This window comes from Sphaeramia orbicularis, chromosome 12, assembly GCF_902148855.1.
Source record: "Sphaeramia orbicularis chromosome 12, fSphaOr1.1, whole genome shotgun sequence".
NCBI lineage: Eukaryota > Metazoa > Chordata > Actinopteri > Kurtiformes > Apogonidae > Sphaeramia > Sphaeramia orbicularis.
The window spans coordinates 26,660,845-26,681,396 of NC_043968.1; the positions used below are offsets into that span (position 1 = coordinate 26,660,845).

The 20,552-nt window shown below is 42.2% G+C and overlaps 1 protein-coding gene across 1 annotated transcript in view; it reads left to right on the forward strand.

Moving 5' to 3' along the window:
* Positions 1-20,552, forward strand: part of sox5 (SRY-box transcription factor 5) — a 208,446-nt gene that overhangs the window by 140,452 nt on the left and 47,442 nt on the right. Inside the window, 1 exon segment of the mRNA XM_030149442.1 lies at positions 4,753-4,975. Within this exon segment, the coding sequence (XP_030005302.1) occupies positions 4,753-4,975 (223 nt within the window).

Here is a 20,552-nt window from a genome sequence, read left to right on the forward strand (position 1 = left end):
GTGTGTTAAGTGTATGTCGTAGAGATTGGCAGCTCTGGCACACAACTAAGTCTTAGCCCCCTGCAGGAGTGATCAGTGACATTACTTGTGTGTGTGTGTGCACCTATACATATATATATATATATATATATATATATATATATATATATATATATATATATATATACACACACACGTGGGTATGTGTGTGCTTTTAGTTGAGCAGCTGTATCCAGTTCTTCCTACTGCCACATTGTCCACGCCTTGATCCACAACGACGCGCCAACCATCAAATATTGTTTTTCACACATGCACCTTGCAAAGCCCGAGACATGTCAAGCTATGGTGCAGAAAGAAATAGAGAGTTTCTTCTGTAGGGCAACGGAGAAGGAAGAAGGGAAGAAAATGAAGGGATAGGAAAAAAAAAAACAAAAAAAACGAACATGAACAGCGGCATCTGTGCTGGCTGTAGGAAAAAAAAAATAGCATTTGGATTTTTTTTTTTCCTTTTTCTGGCAGGAGTTAAGTGTTTTTAAACCAGCCTCCCCTCACAGATGAGCTTAAGAAGACAAAAGTTGTTTAATTCGGTTCCATTGCAGAGGCAGTAAAAGGATAAAGAGAGTGAGGCGCAATTTTTACTTTGTTCCAGTCATTTGGAAGAGAATTGACATCTGCAAACTAAAGGCAGAACCGCCCACACTGCCAGCCTGCCACATATAAATACGTGCATATAAATACATACATGCAGGCACTCACACGTTTACACACACACCTACAGGCTATGTGCACTCACAGTGTCACATATACACACACAAATGGCAAAACCTGCTCACACACATTAACATTTACAGTATCCAAAGTTCCTGTTTGTACTTATGAATAAATGCATGTTGATGAGAAAAGTTTTGTAACCCGTGTTACTGCAGGAGCCCAGGAACATGTCGGTGTGTACACATCGGTTGAGTGATGCCGGTTTACAACACGGAACCTGTCTTGTGCGTTATTTTTTTTTTATTATTATTTTATTTTATTATTTTTTATCCCTCTGTCTTGGACTTTGTGTCGCACTGTGTAAATCGCCAGGGTAAAAATGTCAGCGAGGCACATGGATTATACGCTGGGAGGTTGATGGGGGAAGAAACATAAGCCATTTAAGTTGCCTTCAGGATAAGACTGTCTGACTTTTCACATAAATAATGTCATGGGCCTTAATGTACCAGGTCTTTGAAGAAGCCACGACTCCCTGCTAATTCCCTTTGATTGGAAAATGACCTTCATTGTTGGTCGCAGCAAGATGACATCTCCCTGGCAGATTTTTGACAGAGCAAAGAGATCCGACAACCCTGCTCCCCACTCCCCCACCTCACACCCCAACTCCATCTCTCCTTCCCCCATCTTGCTCCCTCCTGTATTCTTGTTCTGTTTGTTTTGTTTGCGCTACATCTTTCTCGAAAGAAAGAGTGCGGCTGTTTTAAGTAGGCACTGGATTAGATAAATGGGATGTGACAGGTGTGACCGCTGCCTTCAAGATGCCTGCCTTCCTCTCTGTCTCTCTCTCTCGCTGTATCTCTCCGTCAACTCGCTCTCTCTCTCATTTCCTCTAATAACATCGCCTCTCTCTATCTGTCGCTCTGTCTTTCTTTGACTTCAACCCGCTTATACTCTTTCTCTCCCTCTGTCTCCTTACATTTGCATGTCATGCCGGTGCTGATGCAACTCGTAATCACAAAGCCGCTCATTTCAAGTCTGAATTTCCCTAATCTGAAGAACAGAAGAGGGTAAAAAGTAAGACAGGAGCAGGTCGGGCCTTCACTTGGTCAGGTGGTAAGAGCCGAAAAACAAAGTCTATCAGGGCTTTAGGATCACAAGACAGTTTTTCCAGCACTGTATGGCCCTCTACCAGCATACCAGGAGCCTCGGCGGCAACTAAATGAAGCCTGAAATGTATCATCCCATCATATATACAACAGCCATATCAACACTGTCACAGTCTGTCCCTCTGTTACAATACATGTGCTAGAACTCAGAGAGAATTAGTGAATTATTGAGCATGCTGACTTAGAGTGTGGAAGCACACACAGCCACAGAGAGTGAGTCAGTGGAGTGTAAAAAATCCCAAGTGATAATGGTCTGCTGTACCTCTCATATAGTGTTTGGCTGCTGACAATGAAAGCATTGTCGATTTTGAACGCCTCTGCCTTACCGCCTGATTTCAAAGTTTGCCGAGAAGTTTTATGTGTTCTCGTCCGTTTCTCTCATGTCAAAAACAATTAATGGAAACAAACAGAACAAAAGATAAGTCATCTGGCTTTAGATGACTTCATAGTGGACTGTGATCTCCGTATTAGGTTCCACTTCCACCAGCAGCCCGTTAGTTAATGATTAGAAAACCATCTCCGCCTTAATACACCATAATAGCATTAATGCAGCTGGAATGTACTACCGTCCTCTTGTTGTTCTCTCTCTCTCTTGTACCCACACCCACACACTGACAAACATAGGTGCTGCGTATGTGTGCCGCTGTCCCAGGTGGTGTGCTCCATACTGTAGTGAGATTAGCCAAAGATTAACCCTGTGGACCATTGACCCTCCCGTCTACAAAGACCTGAGCTGACAGACTCGTTGGCTGATTGACTGACTGACTTACTTGTTTCTGTAATTAACCGGCGCAAAACACACTCCTAAACATGTCTGTGTACAACTGCATGCGTGCTTAAGTACAGGGTGGGGAAGCAAAATTTACAATGAACATTTAGTTGTTTTTTCTCAGCAGGCACTACGTCAATTGTTTTGAAACCAAACATATATTGATGTCATAATCATACCTAACACTATTATCCATACCTTTTCAGAAACTTTTGCCCATATGAGTAATCGGGAAAGCAAACGTCAAAGAGTGTGTGATTTGCTGAATGCACTCGTCACACCAAAGGAGATTTCAAAAATAGTTGGAGTGTCCATAAAGACTGTTTATAATGGAAAGAAGAGAATGACTATGAGCAAAACTATTACGAGAAAGTCTGGAAGTGGAGGAAGCAACAAAAAACGTACCAAAGCTTTTATTAAAGCTCTCAAATCCAAAATCCTAAAGGATCCAACCAAATCCATGAGAAAAATGGCAATTGAACTTGAGGTAGACAACAAGACCATTAGAAATGCAGTAAAATATGATTTGAAGTTAAAATCTTACACAAGAACACCAAAACACTTGTTGACAACAGCAACAAATCCAACTTTAGCAATTTTTGGGAATCATGTTTATGGCCGCCTTCTAGCCCAGATCTAAACCCTCTGGATTATGCTATTTGGGGCGTTTTAGAACATGCTACCAATAGAACATCACACAGCAATGTCGACTTTCTTAAAGATACTATTAAAGAAGAATGGGAGAAGTTGTCACCCGAATACTTGAGGAACACTTGCGCAAGTTTCAGGAAGCGTGTGAAGGCAGTTATTGAGAAAGAAGGAGGACACATAGAATAAAAACATTTTCTATTATGTAAATTTTCTTGTGGCAAATAAATTCTCATGACTTTCAGTAAACTAATTGGTCATACACTGTCTTTCAATCCCTGCCTCAAAATATTGTAAATTTTGCTTCCCCACCCTGTACTTTTCTGTACGTATCGGATGCTTATCATATCTGTACTGATCTTTACGTATGTGCGTGTGACAGAAAGTTTATGTTTGCTCTCTGTTAAAGCTGTTGCCGTCCTCTCACTGTCACTGTTAATTGGGCTGAGCCGGTATTAGGTTTATCATGTAGACTGTCCAAACAAACACAGGTTTTACTGGGTCAAAGATTAAGATGCTCACATTTACTTAACAGTCAGCTGCTGCTGTGAGGTGTACAACTTTATCTAACTGGCTTTGTTAGATTGAACTTGAATTGATGAGAATACATTAGTTTGAATATTTAATTCTAAGTACAATACATATGTTTTCAAGAGACATTTAGAAGTTAATGTATTCCTTTACTTACAAAGGATTATATTTTCCAAAGGTCATTTAACTACAGTGTGTTCAAACTTTAGCCAGAAGGATAATTATTCATCGTGACAGCTTGGCAAAAGGCAAAGAGCTTTACTTTGAGCTGTATATATTATATTTTGTAGCTGTCATGCTGATTGTTGTTGTTTCTGTTGTGAATTTTTACCCCCTTGCAGTCTTTTTATAACTCTATGGAAATGATTTGACACAGCTCCAAAGGTTTTTTTTTTTTTTTTGAAGTGTATCTATTTTTTTGTGATTTCTTTTTTTTTTTTTTTTTTTTTTTTTGATGGAGTTGCATCCTCAGCATTAATTGTCACGAATCTTATGACAAAAGTAGCAGAAACTTGGGCTTGAGATTGGTACACTAGTGTTGGACGTCGCTCAAAGCCAATCCACTGAAGGCTTTGTAATGAAGAGTTAGCGTGACTCTAAGTGTGTGGAGTCTTTTACTGACGTTTCATGTGCGAATTCTGTCAAGTACCTCCAAGTTAGTCAAATGCAGATTCCAGAGGATGTGATAAAGACAGAAGAAGTATGCCCTAACTTGAGATAACTGGCCGAAGATGAAAGTTGGTTGCATTGGGCTACGAGAAGGGGAGATGGGGAGAATAAAGGGAAAGAGAAGGAGATAGGGACGGAGATAATGAGTGGGCTTATGCCAGCTCCTCCCCCCACCCCACCACCTTGTCTTCTACTATTTTTTTTTTCACAACTCTTAAGTGTTCTTTTTTTCCCCAAGTGTTTTAATCATTTATCTCTTACTTTGCCTGTCTTCTCCAGGATCAGGACAGCACTAAGGGGAACTCACTGAGTCCTTACCCCCAGCACAATGCTACCTCACCAGGCAAAGAGGAGGGTGGAGGTGGGGGTCGGCCCTCTAGCGATGGGGGCTCGGCCACGGGCACCCTGGGAACCCCTGAGAGACGCAAGGGCAGCCTGGCAGACGTGGTGGACACACTGAAACAACGTAAGATGGAGGAGCTGATCAAGAACGAGCCAGAAGGTCAGTGATGAAAGGGATGCTTGTGTGGCCAGATGTGCGATCTGTAACTCCCTGCCATCTCTCTGGCTCTGCGCCGCTCTTTTATCACGCTCGGTTGTCCTGTCCTCCTTCTTCTTTCTTTCTGCCTTGTTCGCTCTACAACTCTATCACTCTCTCCCCTCTGTTATGAGCCCACACATACTATGATAAGAGGCGAGCCTTTGTCTTTTCTGCATGCAGACAGACAGCATCAGCTGTTTGGGCCTATTGTCCACCATGCTTTGCATATTTATCACAACCTGACAAATAAGATGTGTGTGTGTGTGCATGCACATGTTTCTATGTACAGTATATGCTGAAGTGTGCTTAAATCTGAAAACATACTTGGATATTTTCACAGCTCTCCAAATGTGTCCCGGCTTAATTTTCAAGAGGGGAGACACTCATAATACAATTTAGTGACAGTTAAATAATCAGTGAGGGTTAAATGCTTCATTGCTTCTGTATCATAATGGTACCTTTGAAAACCTTTAGGTTAATGAGGTTTCAATATTCAACTAAAAATTTGCACACATAGTTAAAGAGGACGAACCAGATTTGTGCCCACAGCTACATAGCTTAGCTCATTTAGTCTCCTCATTTCATTCTCAAATTTAGCCTTCAGCTAACAGTTGGAGTTGTGAAAGAGATAAAATTAGCCCATGACCAACTCTAATTTCCATTAGGCACAGTAATAGTGGCTTAAGTCACTATGAAATGAATGTGAAGGTGATAACGTGACAAAAAGATTACCAACAGGTGCACCTCCCTGCTTTAGAAAGACAGTGCATATAAATATCATGATGTTTTAATGGTTGAGAAATCATTTGTACTGTATACCAGACAAGGTTAGATGTAAATGTCAGTTTTGAAGATAGTAGAGATTCAGTGTCTTGTTACAGGTGCTCAAGGTCAAAACAACCAACAAATCTTTTTATAGACCTTCGTAAGTTAAAGAAAATTGAACTGTATAGAGCTTCAGATGGCAGTGCCAAAAGGTTAAAGAATAGTGTAGCAGTACAGTGTGTATTTGTTGTCAAGTGCATAGGTGTACATGTGTACTTGTGTGTGTTTGTGTTCCCTACAGTACATCAACAGGCTTTCATTTCAAGCTGCGATGTGCTAACCTTATTTTGAGGCTTTTCTGTAAGGTTTTCAAAGCGGCTGAGACTGCTGGTCAGCTCTCGCCGTCTGGTTGTTTTTATTCCAGTCGATAGAGAGGCCTGTTGTGGCACATTTTACAAAAAAAGAAAGAAAAAACTGGGCTGTTTGTCGAACTGAGCTGTAATTGAGGTGTGTTTTGGGTTGTTCGCTGCTTCACTGGACCTCATGAACCGACTGCACAGGAAAAAAACAACAATAATGGATCTTTATGAGTCAGCCAGCGCAGAAAGAGACAGAGGGGAGGGAGGAAGAGGGCAAGGGAAAAGGAGAGACAGCAGAAGAAGAAAGCAGAACGGGAGGCAAAGGAGAAAGTGAAGGAGAGAGAGCAGTGTCTTTACAGACCCCATTAGCAGAGAGCCACAGTGGTGCGGCATCCAAACCAACCCGGAGCATTATCTGCCCTACGTTTAAATGAAACGCGTTAACAAAAGGCCCCAGCGCCTCCAGACCCAGCACACACATACACACACATAAAAACCCAGGCCAAGCAAGGGAGAATGGAGGAAAGAAAAGAGAGTAAAGGAAGAAAAGGGAAGCTGAGAAAAGATGAAGAGAGGCAGAGGGAAATGGAGGGGGGGGCGGTGTACGACGAGGGGCGGTATTGAACGCGAGATAGAAATCCCTTTTCTGTGCCCGGCTAGCCATTGTTTGGCTGTGTGGCTCACAAAGGCCATTAGCAGCAAACAGCAGGTTGGGATGAAAATTTAATGAAGGCTTTAATCATTATGAAAGGCCTGGAATATTACTGCTCTCTCTGTCTGTCTCTCTCTCTCTCTCTCTCTCTCTCTCTCTCTCTCTCTCTCTTACACACACTGCTTCCAGCTGGATCAATGACACACACATACACACATTTAGAGTGTAAGAACATTAACACCAGGAGGGATGTGAGCAAGGGGCCAAAGACACGAAATGGGTCAGAAAACGATAAACATCTCGAAACAGAAAGAGGCTTGACTTATTGAAGGCAGGCCCTGAGCTAGACAGCACACACGCACACACACACAAAAAGTATGGCTTAAGTTTGAAGATATAGTTTTGTGTCTGCGGCTAGTGTTGCTCTACTTAGGCTAGATGAATGGAGAGTGGTAGTTACTAGGTCAGTGTGTGTGTGTGTGAGTGTGCTGTTTAAGCCTCTGGGAGCATGTATACTTGTGTATGTGTATTTGCATATGTATCTGTGACAGAATGTGTGTGCACATGTATGTACTGGTGTGTGTTCAGGGAGGGCTTGCATTTGGCTGCATGCATGCAAGGTGTATGTGTGTGTGTGTACATGTGTGTTTGCCTCTAATAAATGACTAGCCATGTTGTCCCCCATGGCCTGGCCCAACCATGCTCCACCGCTCTCCTGCTCCCTCCATTCATCTCCTGTCTTACTCCACCGGCCACCTGCTACCCTGGAGATACACACTCACTCACACACACACCAGCGCAGGCACATATATATGCACACACACACACACACACACACTGCTAGTCACCATCTTTAATAAATTCTTCAGGAGCGACAGCAAAGACGGGAATGCCATGACGCAACTTGTATGTGTTTATGTTTTTGTGTGTGCGCATGTGTGTGTACGTGTGTGTGTGTGTGTGTGTGTTTACCTGGAGTCAAGCCACTAGACAAAATGCTCGTGCTTGAGTATGTGTGTGTGTCATTAGGTGGAATAATGAGAGCAGAGTGCAGAGCATCGCGGGAGGCACAGGGTCAAGAGGAGAGTCAGTGCTAAGACCCAAGAGAGATTGTTGCATGTCCAGGATGAACACACAATACACACCTGTGAAGCTAAACACACACACCCACACACACCCACACACACACACACACACACACACACACACACACACACACACCTGGGTTGGACAGCTTGGGCCACCATTTAACCCCCTGTGACCCTTTCGCCCCAGAGCAAGGCCAGGTGATAATCTATTATCTCTGCCTAGGGGACAGAGACATGCTTCTGAGAAATACATTAGATGCATGGATGGATGGATAAAGATTATGAGGCGCAATGAAAGAGAAGAAAAAGGAGGCGAATTAAAAGGAGAAGAAACATCACTAAATGGGGCACAGATGTTCATCTTGGCCCCTGGAGTGGTGCCTCCACTGCCCTGGACTTTCACCAGACACTCAGCCTCATTCCTCCTCTCCTCTCGTTTCCTCTCAGCTCAGACTGAAAGTGGTTCATGTAAAGGGCCAGCTGAGCTCCATCTTTGGACCCCTCTGGTGACCCTCTGCTACCCAGCTACAGCTACCAGTCAGTGTTGCACCTAGGCCAAGGGGATATTTCACATTTTACAGTTTTTGTCTTCAGGAGGTAATTAGCTCAAATTTTTCCGTGAATGACTGTTTTTTTTAATGAAAAGTGGTCTTTGCTTTTTACATAAGTGAACAAACTATGCACCGTGTATAGTTTAACGTAAAGCTTTGTTGCTCGTTACATTGATTCGGTCAACAATTATAGATATTCTTGTTGATTTACTGAGCCAGGGCCAACTCTGAGGTCAGACCCCGGCCCTTACATTACATAGCCTTGATATGAACACGCAGGTTGGAAAACACAAGAAGACACACACACACACACATACACACACACACAGGTTTACAGCCGTGCCTGCAACCTTGAGGTCAACTAGAATGGTGTTTTTATGGCTGAGTCTAATCGCTGCTTCAAGCCGCTCCAAGGCACTGGTTTCCATACTGAAAATGCCAACTCAATGACAGATGTCACACAACACACACACACAGACACATGTTCATGCACAGCACTTCATCTATTTTCAAGGCAGGGAGGGAAACCAGGGCTTGCTTTTAGAGAGCACTGAGGCATTTTATAGGACAGCACTTAGGCGAGGCTATTGTGCCACACAAGCACACAGTGGCCGGAGCTCCCTCACGCCTCCGTACACTCCAATGGGTGACAATGGGAAGGGCGGATACATTCTGCCAAGAAGAAGAAGGAGAGAGAGAAAGGAAAGGGGGAAAAAAGAGCCAGAGAGGTGGAGGGATCGAGGCGGTCTCTCGTTCATCCGTCCATCAGTCCACCCCCCAGCTTCATTTTGCTAATCCTTCTACTGCTCTGCTATCTGGGGGGTTATGTCAAACACATGCACACACACTATAAACATCAACAATGGCATATACAACCTTTACAAGTCATAGCATAGACCTGCAACTTTTAGCGCACATCCCTAATGGGAATTTGTGACATACAACAGAAGCTTCACAAGACTAGCGTGGGAGCGGGCAAAAGTCTTTATGTGATTTCCACCCTTTGTCGGTAATTAGTTAGTTGTATAAATTAACATGAAGTGCAGCAGGACTCTCACAGGCATTGTTTGTCGTGATCATTCTTCTTGCACTGGGAAAGGGAAGGCGAGTGAAATGAAACAGTGAGGGGGGGTTGAAAGAGAGACTTGTTTTTTTTATATTCACTACAAGGCGAAAGAGAAAAGTTTGAGCAGAGGAGAAAAAGCCAGATTTGTCCTCGTGTTCAGCAATTAAAGTGTTCTAAATTCACGGTCAATATGCAATACAAGAGAAGTTGACATCATGCTTATGAGACTAACTCTGCCTTGAACCACTCACTGAAAAAGTGCTAGAGCATTTATTTATTAAATTTTTGTTGCACTTCCTATCCTGTCACCTGGCGAAGAAAAAGAAAACCTTCAGTGGTAAAATAATTCAAATGGTTGTTTAAAAGACCGACAATATCACAAAAAGACATGGCATTCTTTTCCATGAATGAAGCTTACTGTGAATCAAGGAAAGGGCCCACACTTTATGTTGCTAGTCTAAAAAAAAAAGCGGTTCCCTTTTATTCATCGTTTCTTTCAGTTATCCGGGTGTCATTGTGTCAGATAACTTCACAGCGTTTGCAGACGGGGAAAATCATCATGGACATGGTTCACAATTCAAATCAAGTTAATTCTTTTTTCTTCATCATGTTTTGTTTTTTCTTTTGTGACATGAGAAACAGGCAACGTCATGGGGCGAACCTGAGGCCTATTGTAGGGCTGGCCATTGTTGGCTTGATGAAAGGCGCATTCAAGTCACTTTTCTTATTGAATTGTTTTGCGTCTGCTTTTCAACGTGGCATTCTTTTTCCAGCCTTGCACTAGACAATCGGTGGGGATGAAACTCCTTTCTACCATTCTTCTTTGCCCAGATGAGCGATATTAAGGAGATGAATAGTGTGTGTGTGTCTGTATCTGTGTGTGTGTGTGTTTGGGAAAAGCTGTGCCCCAGCTTTTGTCCAATACATCAGCATAAAAGGTCTTAGAGAGTGAAGAGAGGGTCCTGTGGTTTTCCTGATAGTGTGCATGAGTGTCTGTGTGTGTTATTGGCCTCCTGACGTGGTATTAAGTTAAGAACAAAGGCCTGAAGTTCATGAATCAGCCAGAGCCTCCATTGCTTAACTATTGTTGCCACTGTTTACGCTACTGTAATCTATCTATCTATCTATCTATCTATCTATCTATCTATCTATCTATCTATCTATCTATCTATCTATCTATCTATCTATCTATCTGTCTATCTGTCTATCTGTCTGTCTGTCTGTCTGTCTGTCTCTCTACATATACATACACATACACATGGTGTGTGTGTGCCCAATTGTGTATTTGTGATTCAGACTGTCCAACACAAAGGCCTGCTGTCACTGACTCCCAAATATTAGACAGGCCCCAGTGTTTTGGCACCCACCCATTCACATCCATTCAACCCCATGTCCCATGACCAAATCAGTGGAATCCATGATTTATCTATTCAGCTTTCTCATAAACTCCCTTCATTTGACTGCCCTGTTGTTGTTTTTCTTCCTTTTCTGCTATTTTGTGTCCTGGTCTTTTCTCCCATTCCTGTGGAGAAACAGAAGAATGTTTTTATGGTGCAAAACGGCTGCAAGATTAATGGGTATTGTGAAAAGTGCAGTGCCGTTCATTCATTTCTCTACTTTTTCATCAAAAGGATATGAAAAGCATTTAAAAATTCTTAAACTTTTTATTAAGTATTCATGCAGCATAAAAGGGAAAATATGCCTCAACAAACACTAATTCAACTAGTTTATCAGGCCAGATGACCTGTACTGTCAATCATGTTGATACTAATGTAAGACTAACAATAAAATAATAATATTCATTTGGAGTTAAACATGATTTCTCACTTTAACAACGTGCCTCTGCAAAGTATTAAAAGTTATCATTTTGCTGTTGGCGCTCCGGCTTATTTCAGTCACACATGCTAATGTTTGTGTATGCATGCAGTGCATTTCTGGCAGAAAAGGTGGAACTTTCTCATGATTTAAATGCATAATATCTAAAAGGCTTTTGTCTTTTTATAGATGACTTTGTTACATGAGTGAGCCAATATTAGTAAAATACAAGCACTCAACCACTCATCCTGAACATATACCATAATTCAATTCCTTTATGCATTATCTGTATACTTCTTGGCACATCTAAATGTAACTGAAATTGTGTTAACTTATTGTGATGCACATGAGCTTAGAGACATACATGTATGTATGTGTGTATTTGTTTGTGTTTTTTTGACCTATTTAGCAGGTGCTATATTGAAGGTAAACATCTACACTTTAATGGGCTCTTCATTGCAGCATGTAAGCTCACTGTAGGCTATGAATGTTCCTTAAATAGACTAAGTAAGCTCTGTGTTAGAGCTTATTAGCTGTGACTACGTTATTGCAAAAGGACGTTTGAGTGTGTGTTTGGATGTGGATGCTTATGTGCATCTTTGCGTCTTCCATGTCACATACTGCATGTTAATATGTACATGTGACAGTTTCCCCTTCGTAATCCATGTAGGCTTGCGTATAAAGTAGCACAATCTGCTTAGTACAATTTTACATCTCAGCTCCAACACACACATGTGAAAGCATCAGAATTGCAGTCTCTCGCGCCCATGTCAGCAGTGTCCAGCACAGGATTTAAGGCCTGACACAGATGTAAAGGGGCTTTAACAGCCTGAGTGGATAACACTTAGATTGCCTGCACATACTGCAGTACAACACACACATATACAGTATGTGATGGCAAACACACCAGCCAGCAGGACCTGATGAAGGATCCACAGCCACTTATGAGTAGAGGTCGACCGATATGGGTTTTTCTAAGGCCAATGCTGATTTTTAAAAAATTTGGTCAGCCGATTAATTGAGACCGATATTTAAGGTTGATTTCTTTTTTTTTTAAAAAAGCACTTTGACCATAAAATACAATTGAAACACTCATATAATTAAGATTTTTATGTAGCGATATAAATGAAATTATTAATACATGTACACATAGTAGTCTTTTAACATTTATTGAACTTCAAGTGCTGCCCACATAGGTGCCTGATCAAATATCTTATAACATTTTTAGTACTGATCAAATATCAGCTTTCAAAAAAAAAAAAAAATAATGGCAGAGAGCTGATATTGAAAAAAATCAATTATCGGCCGGCTGATGTATCGGTGTACGTCTAATGATACATTATGGATAGAAAGGACAGATGCATGTAGACCATGTAATCCCCACCCATGGGTGCCTTTACTGTTTCATCTCTCTATTCTGAACAGTAGTAGGATGATGCATACCCTGTGATGGGCTTCAGCACTTGAGTTCTTCACAGAGCAACAAGTCTGTCAGCTGTGTTTGGTAATCAACCAGATACTCAACCATCCAATATGTCAAATAGTCAGTCAGCCTGTCCTCCAACACACCAGCTAAACATTCAGCCATCTCACCACTCTGTCAGTCACTCAGATACTCCGTTCTGTAGCTAGTCAGTCATCCATTCACTCAGCCAGTCAGCGTGTCAGTCTTTGAAGCCACAGGGTCTATATTAATTAACCTCTGACTGACTGGTCAGAGGGCGGGTCCTGCAGATGAAGTGGCGGTGTCTGTGTAGTCAGCCTCAGGGGTCATAACCCCGAACCCACAGCGCGGCCTGGCCTTATTTGAGCCAGATGTTGGGAGACAAGCATCTCTAGCACCCCCTCTGTTCCACCCCTTCTGCATTCTTCTCCTCTGCTGCTGCCTGGCTAGCACAGCAGTCATCACCAGCCACTCATGTCACAGCTCGGATACTCTTCTGGATATATTGCTGTGCTTCTGTCTGCCTCCCTACTCCCCCGTCCCACCTCTCTCCAGTCGTCCTTCTCTCGTTTTCCCTGTGGGATCTCTCTATCCATCCACTCACCTCTCCCCTCCCTTTCCTCTATTTTCACCCCTCCCTCCTTGTTTGGCCCACTGCCCCTTTCCGCTTCGCTCAGGGGAAAGAGTGCTGTGCGTGTGTTGCCTGGCAGCATGCCCGCTCTCATCGTTTTCCCCCACCCCTCCTTATTTTCCCTGCCTCATCTTCCTCTCTCCTCTTTTCTAACCCTCTCACATCTCCTGCTTTCCATCTTTGCCCCATCCTCACTTCCCTCCATCATTCTCCTCCTACCCCCCTTTGTCCCCGTCACTCTCTCCACCTGCTTCTAATCACTCCCCCTCCATCTCTTTCACTCCCTGCCTCCATTCATACTTCTCTCTCCGGCTTTCTCTCCCCCCTCTCTCCCTCGCCTCCCTCCCTCCCCTCCTCGGCTGGGCTCAGGAGCAGTGAACAGGTGTTGTCTCCTTTTGATTTGGGTGCGTTCGGATTAATGCTGTCAGCTCAGCTGTTAAAACAACTGCCACCGCCAGATGCCAGTCAGTTTTGGGCTGGAGCTGTCACCCACACACACACACACACACACACACACACACAAACATACACACACACACAAATATCCAAACATACGCACACTCGGATGTAAGCGTGCACACACAGGGTGCAGTGCACACATTCACACACATCAACACAAGGCCTCTTGGCTCATTGTAATACGACAAAGCAAATCAGCTGCTGTACGCCAGTCTTGTCTGTAACCCAGGTGTGTGTTTCTGTAGCTTTTCCAAATATCACAGTCAGTGGGTATAAAAGGGAGATTATGACATGATACCACTGCGGTCTGTAATGCAAAGTCACAGATGCTTTAAACTCACCTAGACAACAAAAAGGCACATTTTTTTTACAAAGTCATCTAAATGACTTTTGGGGTTATTTGGAGCATTTGAAGAAATCTAAATGAGTTAAATGTCCTCTCTGACAGAGTTCCAGACCATTTTACATAAGTATACATACTTAACCCATTGTAGAGAGTACTCAGCATGTGATAAAACATTAAAACACAACCCTTATGATGATACAAGGATCATGTTGAGATGAAAAACTGCTGCAAAAAACTGAGCACGACTACTTTTAAATAACGTTTGCGTGGTATGGTATATATACTAAAATTCATGTATTCATTCTGAAATGTGCAGCATTAAATCAAAAGGGATTTTTGCAATAAGTAAACTCCTTCCTGTAAAAATACCAACAAAAATCATTTCAATTGATTGAAATTTTATCACAGTATCTTGAATTTAATGAATAGCGATAGACTAGCTTTCATATTCAGGCCCTAAATCTTAACTACAGCTGTTTATTTTAGCCTGGCGTGTAACTGTGTTTACTGTTGGAGAAAGTCTCCATTCCTAAGGCAACACATGATTTCTACCTCCCCACCTTCACCCTCCCTCTGTCCCTCCTTTCCTTGCTTACTCTCACACTCACTTGTTCCTCTCTTTTCTCCAAAACATCCATCCTGCCCTGCCCGCAGCGTCAGCCCACAGACAGACAACACACCTTTCAGGAGTTTGTTTTTCATTCTTCATACCTCCCTGCCTCATTTTCAAGTGTTACCATAAAACCCTCACCTTATACATCCACAATCTGTAAGTGTGTTTGTATCTGCATGCGTCACCATTTTTTTGGCACCGACTCCCATCCTACGCTCACAGCCCTATTCCGCCTGACAGTCATTTAAATTTAGAACGTGAATTCTTCTTGTTTAAATTTGTGAGTAAAATGATGATTAACTATGAATATCAATGATCAGCAGTGTGTAAGCGGTGTGTAACAGTGCTATTTAAGGCTCCTTAAGATGTGGGTGGAGTTAACATGCTTCCTGTGTGTCTGTGTGTGTGGGTAGTGGGCTTCTGAGTGGCGATGCTAGTGTCTCAGTCCATTTAATACGCACACATTTGGGAGAAACATTCGACCGTCCATCTTTTCCTTCTGGCAGCTTTTTGATCTATCTTTATCTCTCTCCATCTTGGTGTCTGTCTGTCTCTCTTCTCTCCTTCAAACACACTTTTTTCTCTCCCTCTCAAATTGAACTCATTTACTCATGTTTGTTTGCAAGCTTCACACTAGACAGTCTTGTGATGCTGGTTCAAGGAGCTGTCCACGCTAAGACACTGGACACTTGTTTGTTAGGTCATGTCGGTTTGTCTGACACTCTCTTACACCCAAAAGCGCACACACCCAACACACTCTCTAACATTGAGCCCTCTGTCTGGCTCTCCCTGCCCCCCGTATCAGTTTACTATGTGAAAACACAGGCAGACGCCAGATTACCAGCCCTTTTCTAGCTCTTTAACCAAACTGCAGTTCAGTTTATATCACACTCTCCTTGACCATTTTGTTGGTTTATTTAATAAGGCTAACAGGGTTATGGCAAAGGTTATCATACACCATTGCAGTTTCCTGTCTGTGCAGAGATACTGTAAATGTTGTTAAGACAATTAGTCCACTCAAAGAGTCATGGGTGTCTTGTCTGGAAAGGTGGGAGGAGCAAGAAAAGAGGGTCAAAGACCGACAGGAATGTTGTGATATGAGGAGCTATATCTGTGAAACATTCAGCATTTCCTCAGTGATATAATTGTATTTATTTCATATATTTAAGCCTTTATGATGAAAAGATGATGGAATAGATTAAAATTGATTTAATAAAAGCTAAATCACAATTTGATAAGCACCCTAATTTGTTATATTATTAAATATAGTTTGTGTGAGCAGTTAAGTTTTACTCAGTGTTCTAGCCAATATGTCAGTCAAATTGACTGAATTCAGTTTTGAGCTGTTATAGCTCCAGATGGCACCATTTTAAACCTTTTCTTTTACTTCTCACTTATCAGTCACTGTATTAAATGACAAATGTTCACGCTAGATCTATGTTTGGTTTTGAAAAAAAACAAAAACAAAACCAAACATATTAAGCCTGTGTAATCCAATGTTGTGTCTGCTTTTATCTGATTTTTCATTCATGTATGTACAAGTTGGAACTGAGTCCAAGAGTATGGTATGTACTTTCATCAAGTTTGTTATTGTCATTTAGTATGTGTGAGCTCTATCCTTCATCACTGTTAGCCACAGATGGCCAAATGATCTAAATGTGACCTAACTAGGAGCATTAGCTGTTATTGACGACGCAGATCTCATCTACCAATCAAACTTTCTTTGCCGAAAGCCAAAGTGATCTTGCCAGGAAAACTGGGGAGTAGGAAAAGATTTACAGGCAGAGATGTCGACGTGAGCGAATAATTGGAGCGCAGTGACTTGTAAGGCTCCAACAGGTCAGGCACACAAACACTCACAGGCACTAACACACACACACAAACACACACATGCTAGTCAGCAGAGCATTCCAGTGCTGTTTGGACTGTTGTTGCCATTGGTCTAATGGTTCTCACATGTCTGTCGCCCTATCTTTGAGCAGCACACAGGACAATGTGGCCTATTCTTAAGACTTTACAACATACTCTGTCTCAGGCCGATCGACGCGCAGATGGAACAAACATTCACACATAGAAAAGGAAGACAAAAAGGACAGAGATGGATATCAAGACTTAAACAGACAAGTAAACAGAGGGAGAAGTGTGTGCGTGTGCATTTGTGTGTGTCTACGTCTGTTTGCGCTTGTCAACAGCATCCACGTTAACTGGAATAGGCGGGTCCCGCCTCCATCGTCCGGCAAAGCACATCCACTCTAAAGCCAAGCCAACTGTCAATCAAACAGCCAACACAGGGCCAAAACTATGATAGCATCAGAAATAACAGTCTTTACCCATCAGTCTTACATGCACAAACACACACACACACATAGACGCAGGGGAGGTTAAAGTCACAGCTCAGCCCTGTTTGAATAGGCTTCCAACATGCAAAGCAGCATTAGGATGTCAGGAGTGTCTTGCTGTTCTGTCTGTCTCTCTGTCATTGCTTTGACAAGCAGACGAAAAATGTCACGACTCGCAAGTCTGCAGTCTGTATGCGTGTGTGTGTGCGCTCTCTGCCTGTCTCTCTCGTAGTTAATGCGTGGGTCCATTCCCCTCCTATACACAGCAGGCCCAATACACAATGTCTTCTTTTGTTGTCACGTTAAAGTGATGCAATAAAGCTGTGCAGTGACAAGGACGGCCCGGGGGCTGCATGCAGTGACAGAGACATTGAGTGTGTGCATGTGTGTGTGCATGTACGCGTGTGTGTGTGTGTGTATATGTATGTATGTGTGTGTGGAGCAGAGACAAGAGCACTGAAGAGGGGTTATTGCCACGAGACAGATTGCAAGTGTCATTTTCCATTACAGCAGCCTGAGCCACTGTGTACGACACACACACACACACACACACACACACACACACACACACACACACACAGATACACACCAATACACATGCCTTGGCCTACTTTAACAGGATGCTTTTGATGGGGGGAGACGTGCGTACATTAAAAGAGTGCCGGCCATGACTATTTAACTCTCTCCTCACATCAGTCTGAGAGCGCAAACTCACTTTTTGTGTTTTGTTTTGTTTTGTTTCCGAGGGAACGTTATCTGATTGGTTGAATTAATGAAATAGATGTGAGACAGTTGTTTTGATTCGCTGCTCAAATTTTATTTTTATTGTTGGTCTTTGGAGAAAACTTATTTACTCTGGAGACAAACAGCAATCAATAACGTTAGCAGTAAAGCAATAAATATATAAGAAAATAGCAATTCATTCACATAAGCAGAAAAGATGCTGTCCTTTCTTTAGTTGGTTTTATTGATTGCATTTTACATACATCGTGGCACATTGTTGCAGATGAACCTGTATTATCTATTCAAAAGGCTTTCATGAGGCCTCATTTGTGAACGAGGCAATTAACAGGAAGCATTCGGTGGTTATCAGTACCACAGGTGACACTTGGTCTGTTCACCCTGAAAGTATGAGGCAGTAAAATGAAAATGGGATCTGTGTTCGGTCCTATAGCTTGTCCCTAATAAGGTGCAGTGGCAGCAGCTATCAGGGGCCAAGCTGAATTAGTCCACAGTGGATTCAAATGTCTAGATGCTATCAAACACCATTTAATGATAATGGAGGTCACAGAGGCAATTGGGAAAATGGTGTGTTTCTGTGTGTGTGAAAGGAACGCTCTCTGTCTCCTGCAAAAAAAAAAAAAAAAGGGAAAAAAAAACAGCGTTAAGATACCATCGCTAATTTCTCCAGCTCGGCACAAAAACAACATGCAGAGGAGGGGGAAAAAACACAAGCAAATGAAACAACAAGGAAAGTTTTTCTGCGACTTTCTCGAATGTCGCTCCAGATTTTGCCCTTCATCGTTCTTTCACAATGTCGCGCCCTCTCCGCTGCTATTTCTGACTGCCAGTGTGTGGATCTGGCTTGCTGAGATTTCATGCCAGTGTAAAAATTGGCTGAGGGTTTGGTTCAAATCAAATTGGACATAAGCACCCACAACACCATCTGTTAGGGAAAGGCAGTGGAGTGAAGGGCAGAACTCTGTATTCAGATAAATGGATTTTCAATTTATTAAATTGTTGACTGACACCCTTGTAAATATTCACTTTATGTGCTGTGGCCTATTCTTAGAAGATCTCATTTAATGGAAACATGTTGCTATACATCCATATTATCCCAAATACCTAATATTAGATTGAAAAATACCCCAATACATCTGTTGTTTAGTCTGAGTTTAAACCCCATATTTTTTTCTCTCTCTCTAACAGCAGACTTGCCACTTTTATACACGAGAACATAAAAAAACCAACTTATTTGTCTTTTTTTTGGCTTATCTCTGAAACTACATCTCTCTTCGAATAGTCAAAAATAAGGCTCTCTCCCTATTTGGTTTTTAAGTGTTTTGGCAGCTGATATTCTGAGTGTATGCAATTTCCTGTAACAGGTGTGTCACCCCAAAATGTGTTTAGAAACGTGTCGCTGACTGTCACAGTACTTTAGGGGAGGACCATATGTCTCTTGCTGATAAACCCATAAACTTAACTAACTTTGCAAGGTGAATAACAGTCCCATTACCCAAGTGGATGTCATGTCGCCAGAGTGTGTGCCAAATACTTTGTTTGCCTATATTAGTGTGTGTGCATGTTAGTGTCCCCCCAGCCTGTCTAGTGGTCTGGGCGTTTATTAATAACTAAAGTTGGAGCAGCTTCTGAATGAAAAGTCACTGTGGACATGGAGACCTACCAGGGACTGAGTGTAACACACACACGTCCACTGTTTCAGTCGCTGCGATCCTCTGCTTCACTGGGAGACAGGGAGCACTGGGAGGGGGATAGAATGTAAGGAGGAGGAGAAGGATGAGGAGGAGGAGAGGGATTTTTGTGTTTACACAGAGGCCCGGCCACCGCGGCAACTGTTGCCAAGCGCTGTTCTCCCCAACAACAAGCCAGTAATTGGTACTTTTAGCAGCTAACCTTGCGGAGGTGGTGGTGCGAGGTGGGCTTGGACAAAAAGCTTTTTGATACATCTCCTTCTCTATCTCAGTCTCCTCTCTCAAGCCGCAGTATACTGCCCTGTTTTTTTTTTTGTTTTTTTGTTTTTTTTTTTTATAAAGAGACTGCCCGTAATCTTGGCACAGCCCCCTTTGCTTTGGAACGATTGGAACGTCTTTAGAAGGAATCGATGAAAATGTGTCCAGACACATGGCCCAGCTCAACCAGACATGAATTGATCATCAAAATATCAACATCATCATTTCGTAATGGAGTATGTTGGCTCCGTCAATGCAAGGGGAATAGCTGGTCTGAAAAGCAAAAGCTGCAGTATCAAGAGGGTGTAAATAAGTGAGAACATGTATTCCAAATTCTGCATCTCTGAAGTTTCTTTGAACACAGAAGACCCAGTCTGCTAATGTTGTATCATTAAACACTTAAGTTACCTCCTATTATTTAAATAAAACATCACATTTTCCTATTAATTCCTTCAAAAGATTACTGGTTTGTAAGTATAGTAAGTATCCAAAAACAATGTCTAAGTAATGGGATTGCAGAACCAGGAAAGTTTAATACAGGATCAAACACACATAAACTGTTTTTATGAAGTCTTCTACTTTGTGTAAATGTGTTTGCACACTCAGTTTTTTTTTTTTTTTTTTTTTTTTTTTTTCTCTTATTCTTTGCAAGATTGCAAAGATTCCATGTAATAAGTAATTCATCCAAGTTGGATTTGGAAATTTATCAGGTTCTGAATT